This window comes from Spermophilus citellus, assembly GCF_964194105.1.
Source record: "Spermophilus citellus genome assembly, chromosome: 4".
Classification (NCBI taxonomy): Eukaryota; Metazoa; Chordata; class Mammalia; order Rodentia; family Sciuridae; genus Spermophilus; species Spermophilus citellus.
The window spans coordinates 28,603,477-28,613,363 of record NC_138185.1 but is presented as its reverse complement, the minus strand read 5'-3'; the positions used below and the strand labels follow the sequence as shown (position 1 = coordinate 28,613,363).

The window sequence follows — 9,887 nt, the reverse complement described above, 5'->3', positions numbered from 1 at the left end:
TGCCAGATTTAAGCTTAAATCTTGAGGGTGATTGCTTTAGTATTGCACATAGCTGGAGTCGTGGGAGGCTATTATTCCAGACAGTGGCAAAAGCAAATGCTGAGGTGCTGAGGCAGGAGCAGCGAAGCTAGATAGGAACAGTTGCTGTAGAGGAGAATGTCCGGGAGAGTGGTAGATGAGGACCGTTAACTGATAAGCGGGGGAAGAAAGGTGATTGTGACACTAGCCGCTCCAGCAGGCGTGCGTTCTTTGTTGTTAATACCACCACCCACTCTCCAGCCCAACCCACCTCCGCCTCCACCCCCATACGCAACTCCGCCCTCCGGTAGGAACTCAAGGGCCCTGTGCCGGGACCGGAAGTGGCTTTCTACCCGACCGCATTTTGCTGGCGGCTGCATTTCCGGTAGCGACGGCGGGAATCTGGTTGTTGGCGGGTGTCTAGGCCTCTGCGGAGGCGAATCCGGCGGGAATCGGAGCCATCAGAACCGCCACCATGGTGAGAAGACGTGGGCTAGGGGCACAGGAGCTCTCGAGTCAGTTGTGGAGTGGGGGACGCCGCGGGCTGGGGAAAAAGTTGTGGGTTGGAGCCGCTAATGGCGGCGAAGGCCGCGGCTACTCGGTCCGGGCCAAAAAGACCTGAACCTTGACCGGCGGGACAGGGGGTAGGGAAGGAAGGCCGAGATCCGGGGTCTGAGGCCCGCTTGCTCGGTAGTGGCGAAGGTAGAACCACGTACGCATTGAGGGACCCGGCAGGCACGGAGAAAACTTTTGCTAAATAAATGTGTCCGGAGTTTCGGATCAGACCCTGAAGCCCCATACTAGTGAGGATCCCTTATAAGGCCCAGACTTGTGAAAGGGGTGGGAGCCCGAAAAGCAGTTGCCGAAAGGTCTAGGGGGTGGGGAGGAGGAAGCGGGAGGGTGAGATTGTTCGGAGGAGGAGTTCGACTCGATTGTTAAGCACACTTTTTATGTTTGCGTGTATCTGCCTTCCCAGGCGCTGGGGCTGCACCATGAAATATTCACATTCCCTTCACCGAGTTCACTTTCTAGTAGAGGACGCGGATGATGGAATGCTACAGTTCAGTGTGGGGATGTAGCTTTAGGCGAGAGTAACGGAGAGGGGCGAGTAAAAATGCTTTCTCCAGTAGATGGTTTGTGGAAAATTGTCACTTTTCTCGGCGAAAATGAGAGGGAATGTTATAGACCTGGAGAACCTAAGAACAAAGACAGGACGACTGGAGGATGCTGGAGGGGAAAGGGAGAAGAGATGGGAGGAATTGGCAGGAACCTGGTTACTAAGGGTCTTGCATGTTACTTTGTCTTGTTGGTGATGAGGCATGCCTTTGAAAGATTTAACCAGTAAAATGTTAGGAACTTAGTTGGATGGCTCTGCTATGTAGCAGATAAACTGGAAGGAGGGAAACCTAGTAGAACATTCTTTGGAGAATTGGCTGACAGTTTCAATACAGTTTGTCAGCTCTGTGGCATGTCAAGTTATATGATCGATCATGGCCTCAGTGGCCTCATCTGTAAAATAGGTATGATAATGCCCCCCCCCCCCTTTTTTGGTACCAGGGATTGAACTCCAGTGCACTCGGTCACTGAGCCACAACTCTGACCCTGTTTTGTATTTTATTTAGAGACAGGGCCTCACTGAGTTGCTTAGTGCCTCGCCTTTGCTGAGGCTGGCTTTTGAATCTGTGATCCTCCTGCCTCAGCCTCCCAAGCTGCTGGGATTACAGGCATGTGCCAACATGCCTGGCAAATGGGTTCAGTTTTTTGAGGATTAAATGAGATAAGCAGTGCCTGACTACATAGTGAGCTTCCAGTGACAGCTGCTATAAGGTAAATAGACAAATGAATGTTGCCCTACAGGTTCAGATCCCTGTGGATAGAAGCTGTTTAAAATGACCATTTGAAGGGGAAAGAACCACCTAACTTTGGTCTTCATTGTAGCAGGCAGTGCCTTAGGGGATTCAAAGTTCATTTATAAGGGTTCAGAAACATTCAAGCTGAGATAAACAGCAAGCACTATGCCTGGTAAAAAAGGCCTTTGGATAAGTTAGGGCTGGCTTACAACAGTCAGATTGATGAGAAGCTGATTATAGAGATCAAATGCTGGGTGGTTTGTTTCTAGTGAGAAATACAACTGCCATGGCCACCTGACATTTCATATGTTGGGGGTCTATATAGTCTTTATTTTAGCAAGGCTACACTGAAAGCTAACTTGTGAAAGTAGAAGTGTTGGGTTAAGAATTAAGTGTTCTGTGATCTTAAAGACGTATTATGTGCCCAAACTGGTTAGTACCGTGGCCACCACTCTAAGAAAGTCTTGGAGGCACACTAACAAACTTTTGATTTGGGTATTCCATTGGCCTCATTTCTAAGTTGATCAACTTTCTGGTAATAAGCTTCTTGATTAGATGTTTAGGGCCAGACAGGCGTGGTGGCTCATGCCTGTAATCCCAACAGCTTGGGAGGCTGAGACCAGAAGATCTCAGGTTCAAAGCTAGCCTCAACAATCTAGTGAGACCCTGTCTTAATAAAAAATAAGAAGGGTTGGGGATATGGCTCAGTGGTTAAGTGCCCTTGAGTTCAATCCCTGGCACCAAAAACAAAACCTTTTTTTTTTTAATTTTTAAAAATTTTTTAGGGCTAGTCCTCCAACTTTTTACTCAGTTTTTAAAATGGGATTTGGATGTCCCATAGTCATAACCCTATAGTCTACACAGATAGCTTATTCTCTAGGATAGGTAGATTTGATTAGTTTGGGGGCATCCTACACTATTCCCTGAAATGGACACAACTATAGAGGCATTTTTAATATGAGAAACACTGGTTTTTAAGGGAATGGTGAAAGCAAATTACTGGACAGAGGTCAAGGCTGACATCAAACAGGGTAGCATGGGATACTTCCCAGGAAAGGGCTGTGGGTGGAAACTGAGCTAAGACTCTATTGGGAAAGATAAGATAGGCACATTAAAAATAAAGCTGTAGTGAAAGATTTTAGGGAGGCCCAAGCATGTGTGAGTTCAAAAGAATTGGCTCAACCTTGCTGATTTCTCCTTGCAGACTGTGGGCAAGAGCAGCAAGATGCTGCAGCACATCGACTACAGGATGAGATGCATCCTGCAAGATGGCCGGATCTTCATTGGCACCTTCAAGGCTTTTGACAAGCATATGAATTTGATCCTCTGTGATTGTGATGAGTTCAGGAAGATCAAGTGAGGAGAGGGCTGTTTGGGGTGGGGACTGGAGAAGGGGAGGGGATTGGGTGGTTGGGACAAGTGACATGTGATGAAGTAGCTAGTTCCTCCATGCTCTCCTGTTTTCAAGGGCAGACTTAAATGGGAACATTGAACACTAAGAAATCTCTGTCCTTAGTTCAGCAAGTCTTGTTCTCTAGTTCTAGCAGAGTATAGGTTGTAAGGAGGGCTGCTAGGCTTTTTGTTTTTCTGACTTTGCGTGCCCCTGGGTACTGGGGTAAAGGGCTCTCATGTTCTCCCCACAGGTGTGTGAGGGGGGAGAGCTTGATTTTCTGGCCTCATTACCTATTTGTAAAGCTGTAGCCTAAAGGGCTCTCCTAATGCAGCCTGGTCTGAAACTGCTTTAAGAAGCCTCTGACCCTCTTCAGGGTAAGTGCTCTGCTCCCCATTTGGGTTTGGGGCCAGTGATTTTTATTGGCATTTTAGAGACAATCAGAGCTGTTTTCTGCTTTGCTATAATTCTATGTTATTGGCTAACTCCCTTAAGTCTCACCAATCTTAAGCTTCTGGCCAAACTGTTGTGTTGAGTTTTCTGTCCTATTGTACATTCAAAACATCTTGAGGCCCAAAGGGGTTATGTGACTTTATATTTTTTAGTTGTAGTTGGACACAATACCTTTATTTTATTTATTTTTATGTGGTGCTGAGGATCGAACCCAGTACATGCAAAGCGAGCGCTCTACTATTGAGCCACAACCCCAGCCCATGATTTTATATTTATATGCATACTTTTATCATATGCAGTGTCCATATTATGATGTCACTAACTGTAAATCCCCTTTAATTCTTTTGGCAGCTCTTGTGTTGTAAAGTCAAGAAGTGTAGTAGAATAAATGTAGAGATCACCGGATGTAGTGGTGCTGCATGCCTGTAATCCCCACAACTTGGGAAACAGGCTGCAGGTTTGAGACCAGCCTCAACATATTGGCAAGGCCCTAAGCAATTTAGTGAGCCTGTCTCAAAATAAAAAATAAGAAGGGCTGGGGATGTAGCTCAGTGGTAAATCACCCAAGTTTAATCCCCAGTACACCACCCCCACCCAAAACAAAAAAAAAGTACAGATCCTTGAGTGCCCAGTATATATTAACAGAGAGGCCAGCAGATTGCTGGGAACTATCTCAATGGGTTCCCTTCTGTTTTTTAGATGAAACTCATGTTATAAAAATGTTTATTGAAAAATATTTACCCATAAGATTTTCTTATGAAAAGGCACTATATGCTTATTATTAAAAAATAAGAAAATATAGGCTAAAAGGGAAAAAAAGTTCATCTACAGAAAACCAGCTAACAGAATATAAAATGACAAAATAAGTTGTGTGGTTTTTTTAAAATCAGAATTTTTTGTCTTTATTTTGAGGATCTTGGCTTTGGCTTTCTCTCATCTGTCATCCCTCATACCTTTTTCCTATTCTATTGCAGTTATTTGTTTTAGTTTACATTTTTAATTTTGTTCATCTTTTTCTGGTTGTTGCTGTTTGGGATTTTCTGGGGTTTTTTTTTTTTTTTTTTTTTTTTTGCTTTTGAGAAATAGATGTGAAAATTTTTATTTCACATGAGAAAATTCAGCCTCTGTATATTTGAAAATTTTCTTACCTTTTCCTTTATTATCATTTTTTTTTATTTCTGGTGTGAGATGAGGGACAGATATGAAGGCCAGTGAGGTTGAATCTGTCCTAGAAGGACATTGCATGGAAGTGGAGTAGGTTGGATTTTCTTTACTTGTGGAGTAGTTTAGGCTGCCTCTTGGCATTGGCAAGACCTTAAGGTAAGGAAAGAGCCTTCACAGTTATATTGGAAAGAGCATCTGAGCCATGGCTGGACTTTATTGCCTCTTGTCCTGTCTTTTGGTCTGTGCATCTTCTTGGTTTGGTAGGAAAAGAACAGCTAAGGGGTCACAATATGCAGCCTATAGAGACTGTCCAGAGGACCTGTTTATCATGTATCAGGAGATACAGCATAAAGGAGATCTTGGAGGCCCCTAGGCAGGTGAACCTAAACTTGACCTATTCTGTAATGCTTGCTGTTTTCTGTTTCTTCTAAACCTGTCTTTAGGCCAAAGAACTCCAAACAAGCAGAAAGGGAAGAGAAGCGAGTCCTTGGTCTGGTGCTGCTTCGAGGCGAGAACCTGGTCTCAATGACAGTAGAAGGACCCCCTCCCAAAGATGTGAGTCTGAGCCAGAAGCCTATGGAGACCCTCCATGAGCCTTGCATTGCATTGCATTCCTCACAGGCATCCTCTGGGCCCCGTCCACCGTCCATCCCCCCACCCCCGTGTTTATGAAACTTTTTGTGGCAGGGTACCTGGGATTGAACTAAGGGGCACTCACCACTGAAACATGTCCCCAGCCATTTTTTTTTGTATTTTACTTAGAGACATGGTCTCACTGAGTTGCTTAGCGGCTCTCTGTTGCTGAGGCTGGCTTTGAACTCAGGATTTTGCTGCATTAGCTTCCTAAGCCTCTGGGATCACAGGCGAGCACCCACCATACCCAGCCCTTTAGAATCTTAAAGAGGTTACCCTGCAAGTAAGAAGTGGAGAAGGATAGAATTGGAGTATTTCTGAATTAAAGCTTCCCTCTTCTTCAGTTGATATAGAATCATTGGTGCCTAAGGCCATCTGCGTAATTTCTTAATGTGATGACAAAGACTAGGAGGATCTTAAAAATTCTTAACCCCCTAAAATAGAATACATCTATATTGTGTTTTTTATAATTATAAAATAATAGTGTTAATTGAGCATCTGCTGTGTACCAGGCACTTCAGTACTTTGTTTTAATATTGAGATATACTGCTTTCATTTTTATAATGAAACAAATTGGGGTTTAGTAATTTGCTTAAGATGTCACAACTAGGAAATGATGAAACTGACATTTGATCCCCATCGTGGTTCTGTAAACACCAAGCTACATTTATAAATAGAGCAGGCTTTAGAGAATCTAACCCAAGTTTTTTTTTTTCCATTTTTTATTTTAAGACGTTAATAAAGAGAATAACCGTAACCTATTTTTTTAACCCATGTAAGTATTTTTTATACTTAACATGTAATATGCATGTGATATTTTGCTATCTTGTGAGTTTGTAAATGTTTTTCCACTTATTTTTGTTGTAAGTCATATTAGTGACTCAAAGATATTTTCTCAAGAGTACAAAGTAATAGTTTATTCAAGCCATTTTCCCTTTTTTGGACTCTTAAATTGCAACTTTTTTCAGTTATAAAATCTGCAAGAGATGTTATCATATTTTTTTTGTTGTTGTTGTTCAAAGCATGTGTATCTATTCATAATGCTTGGTACTTCCAGTAGAGTTGGCTACTTTAGTGTAGCCCATTGTAAGTCTTTATGACCACGACAGTTCTATAACCCAGTCATTTGCAGATGAGAAAACTTGAGTCTCAGAATTTGCCCACTGTTGCCCAGCAGGTGAGAGTCAGAACGAGGAGTGGATCTTATGTCCCTTTGTTGGCCAGGTGAAATCCTTCTGAATGGAACCTTGGGCTTTTACTCTGATTTCAATTTTCATAGGAGTGTATATAGACAGTTTTTATCATTTTCTTCTAGATTTCAGTGGTGATAGGCAGGCATATAATGTTAGGTAGAGGGAGAATGGTATTAGCACGTGTGGGCAGGTAATATTTATAAGCTGTTTTAATGCCTTATAAATCTGAGGAATGTTCTTGGCAATGACACGCCAAAGTATACTTCTGATTCTTTAAGCCACTGAGCATATTTCTTTATTTTTCAGACTGGCATTGCTCGAGTGCCACTTGCTGGAGCTGCTGGGGGCCCAGGAATTGGCAGGGCTGCTGGCAGAGGAATCCCAGCTGGTGTTCCTATGCCCCAGGCTCCTGCAGGTCTTGCTGGACCAGTCCGTGGGGTTGGTGGGCCATCCCAACAGGTAAGGCATTGGGAAGCCCCCAGCTTAGGATATATAAAGGGAGGATCCCTAACTTGAGGAATAGTTCAGAATGACCATTGTATTATTGTTAGGCTATCAGTGAGGAGATACAAAATGTGTCTTAACCAACTGTATTTGAGCAAAATGTTCCCATTACAATATTAGATATCATTGGTCTTATTTGAAAGTACAGGGCTTTCCTTAAATTGGATTAGGCATCCTAGAAGATAAAGGAAATGGATATTCAGGTTTAATTTGGGTGGGAAGTCTGATGCCATGAATTGTAGCTTTAGGAGATTTGGTGTCTGATATTTTACCAAGTTGGGGTAAAGAGTGGGAAGATGCATTGCACTGTATTGTTCTGCCTAACTCTTCCTGTGTCCTTTTAGGTGATGACCCCGCAAGGAAGAGGCACTGTTGCAGCTGCTGCTGCTGCTGCCACTGCCAGTATTGCAGGAGCTCCAACCCAGTACCCACCAGGCCGTGGGGGTCCTCCACCACCTATGGGCCGAGGGGCACCCCCTCCAGGTGAGGACCCCATAAAGAGAGCAGTGTGAATAGATACAATATGCTTTAGCTGGATTCATGATGAGATAGAACTTTGACTGAAACTGATGATGAGTTTATATGATTAAGCAGGATTACTCTGAGATCCAGCCTGACTGACTGACTTTGGAATTGGCTAGCTGAACAAGAGCCATTGGGAGTCCCGCTCTTTGGCTCACATGCCAGTTTGCTAGTAGAGATTGAGGGTGGAGTGGTCTATCTGACTTAGTGGGCAGCTTTGTTTCCAGCTACATTTTCCAAACAGACATTTGAACTGTGTTCTTGGGGCTTTTCTCTTGCAGGCATGATGGGCCCACCTCCTGGTATGAGGCCTCCTATGGGTCCCCCAATGGGGATTCCCCCTGGACGAGGGACCCCGATGGGCATGCCCCCTCCAGGAATGCGGCCTCCTCCCCCAGGGATGCGCGGTAAGTGCCTGCTGAGGTGATTTTGGCTTCTTTCCCTAGAGAATAGGGCAGTGGGAAGTGAAGGGAAAATTGTATTTAGACCATGTCCTTTGGGCTTTCTGGCTTTAAGTTTAAGGAAATGAACTGTTGGGGAGCAGCATTGTCCAGAAAGGACAGAGAAGAAAGAGCTGGCCTTGCCTCCCCTTTCAGAACAGTTAGTACCCAGAGTACTTCTCAGAGTCTAAGGCAGTGTCTTCAGGATACTGATAAATAATGCATTCTGAGGATCCCTGATAAAGGCAATAAAGTTGTTATATGCCCTCTGATTTGATAGTATCTAGTAATGAAGAACTCTGGGCTTTGTGATATTATTTATTAAGTATTTCTGTTTAACTTCAGTTTGAGAAATACTGAGATAGTTGCAACATGAACAGGGAAGTAGGCTCAGAGAAAGCTTAATTAGCATCCTGCTTCCCAGATCTGTGCTCTTTCCACCAAGCCATATGGCTATTAAGATAACCCACAGCCATAATCCCTATTTCTAGTTTGGGTTTTCCAGACATAGGAACCCAGTCAACCCCAGAGAAGTCCCCAGTTAACACCATGTATGTCCCTCTCATTGCTTGGTAACTGCAGGATGTGGGAGGCTGGGCAGGGTCGGGGATCTGAGTTGCAGATCAGGCACTGACTAAACTTCTTACTCTTACTTCAGGCCTTCTTTGACCCTTGGCCACAGAGTTATGGAAGTAGCTCCACAGAGGCGTGGGCCCGATTCCCCAGGGCCATGTTACCACAGACCTGTTTGTTTGTTATGCTGTTGCTCGCGGAGTCTCACCGGATTGTCTGGTTTCCCTTACAGGGCCCCCTCCCCCGGGAATGCGCCCACCAAGGCCCTAGACTCATCTTGGTCCTCCTCAGCTCCTTGCCTGTTTCCTGTAAGGCTGTACATAGTCCTTTTATTTTCCTTGTGGCCTATGAGACTGGTTTATAATAAACTCTCAAGAGAATATTGTAAATGCACCTGATGTATCCATTTGTAAGCATCCTTTGATATATTGGGTGCTTAATAATTAGAGTCAAAAGGGTTGCCTTGGAAAAATTAGCCCTAATCTTAGTTGCTTCCCTGTAAAATACTTTACTACACCATTGCATCTGATATATAATAGTCCCATAATAAGAGATTTGCAAAATTGGACCATATGAAACATTTTCTCTCATCAAAACTCAAAAAACTTCAGCTTGTTGAAATAAACATTCATATGCTGTTGGTAAGGAGTGAATTGGTATATGTTCACTTGGGGAGATCTAGATAGTTTGTTGGTACTTTATGAAGCAAATGCTAAAACCGAAAACCATATTTGGAGAGGAGCAACGGTCATGACTTTATCTCCCACACATATGGGTAATTAAATACAGTTTTTGAATTGTAGGATCTCCATGACTTCTTCCATCCATAGTTAGTAAAGCAAGCTTCAAGGGTACAGAAGTAAGAGGTGGACACTTAGTTCTAAGTTCAGAAGATAGTTCTAAACACAAAGGAGATGTTAAAAAAAGAAAAAAAAAGCTAGTGGTGCGCCACTGGGGTGTTAATGAGCTTCTCTAGGAATGTAAAATTGGTCAGTATAAAATCAATGAGTTGAATATACCACATCAGTAGAAAGCCACAAGATCATCTCAATGCAAAAATAGCCTTTGACAAGATTTCAACACCCTTTCATGATAAAAAGTTAAAATAATCAGCAAATTAGGAATAGGGCATTTTCTAAACACAACA

At 43.4% G+C, this 9,887-nt stretch overlaps 1 protein-coding gene across 2 annotated transcripts; it reads left to right on the top strand.

Moving 5' to 3' along the window:
• Positions 1-340: 340 nt before the first annotated feature.
• Positions 341-9,388, top strand: SNRPB (small nuclear ribonucleoprotein polypeptides B and B1). Of its 2 annotated transcripts, none has more exons than XM_081291330.1 (7): positions 341-496; positions 3,073-3,224; positions 5,319-5,430; positions 7,008-7,160; positions 7,550-7,688; positions 8,009-8,134; positions 8,973-9,388. In XM_081291330.1, exons 1-7 carry the CDS (start codon positions 494-496, stop codon positions 9,008-9,010), a joined length of 723 nt encoding a protein of 240 aa, XP_081147456.1. In that variant the 5' UTR covers positions 341-493; the 3' UTR covers positions 9,011-9,388. The 2 variants fall into 2 exon arrangements, with proteins under 2 accessions (XP_081147456.1, XP_081147457.1); XM_081291331.1 differs by having other exon boundaries at positions 8,826-8,980.
• The last annotated feature ends 499 nt before the right edge of the window (positions 9,389-9,887 follow it).

Excerpts from the sequence above, each read along its gene's own strand:
- SNRPB (XM_081291330.1), top strand. Across the intron at positions 3,225-5,318 it reads GATGAGTTCAGGAAGATCAA|GCCAAAGAACTCCAAACAAG; the intron begins GTGAGGAGAGGG and ends ACCTGTCTTTAG. Across the intron at positions 7,161-7,549 it reads TTGGTGGGCCATCCCAACAG|GTGATGACCCCGCAAGGAAG; the intron begins GTAAGGCATTGG and ends GTGTCCTTTTAG.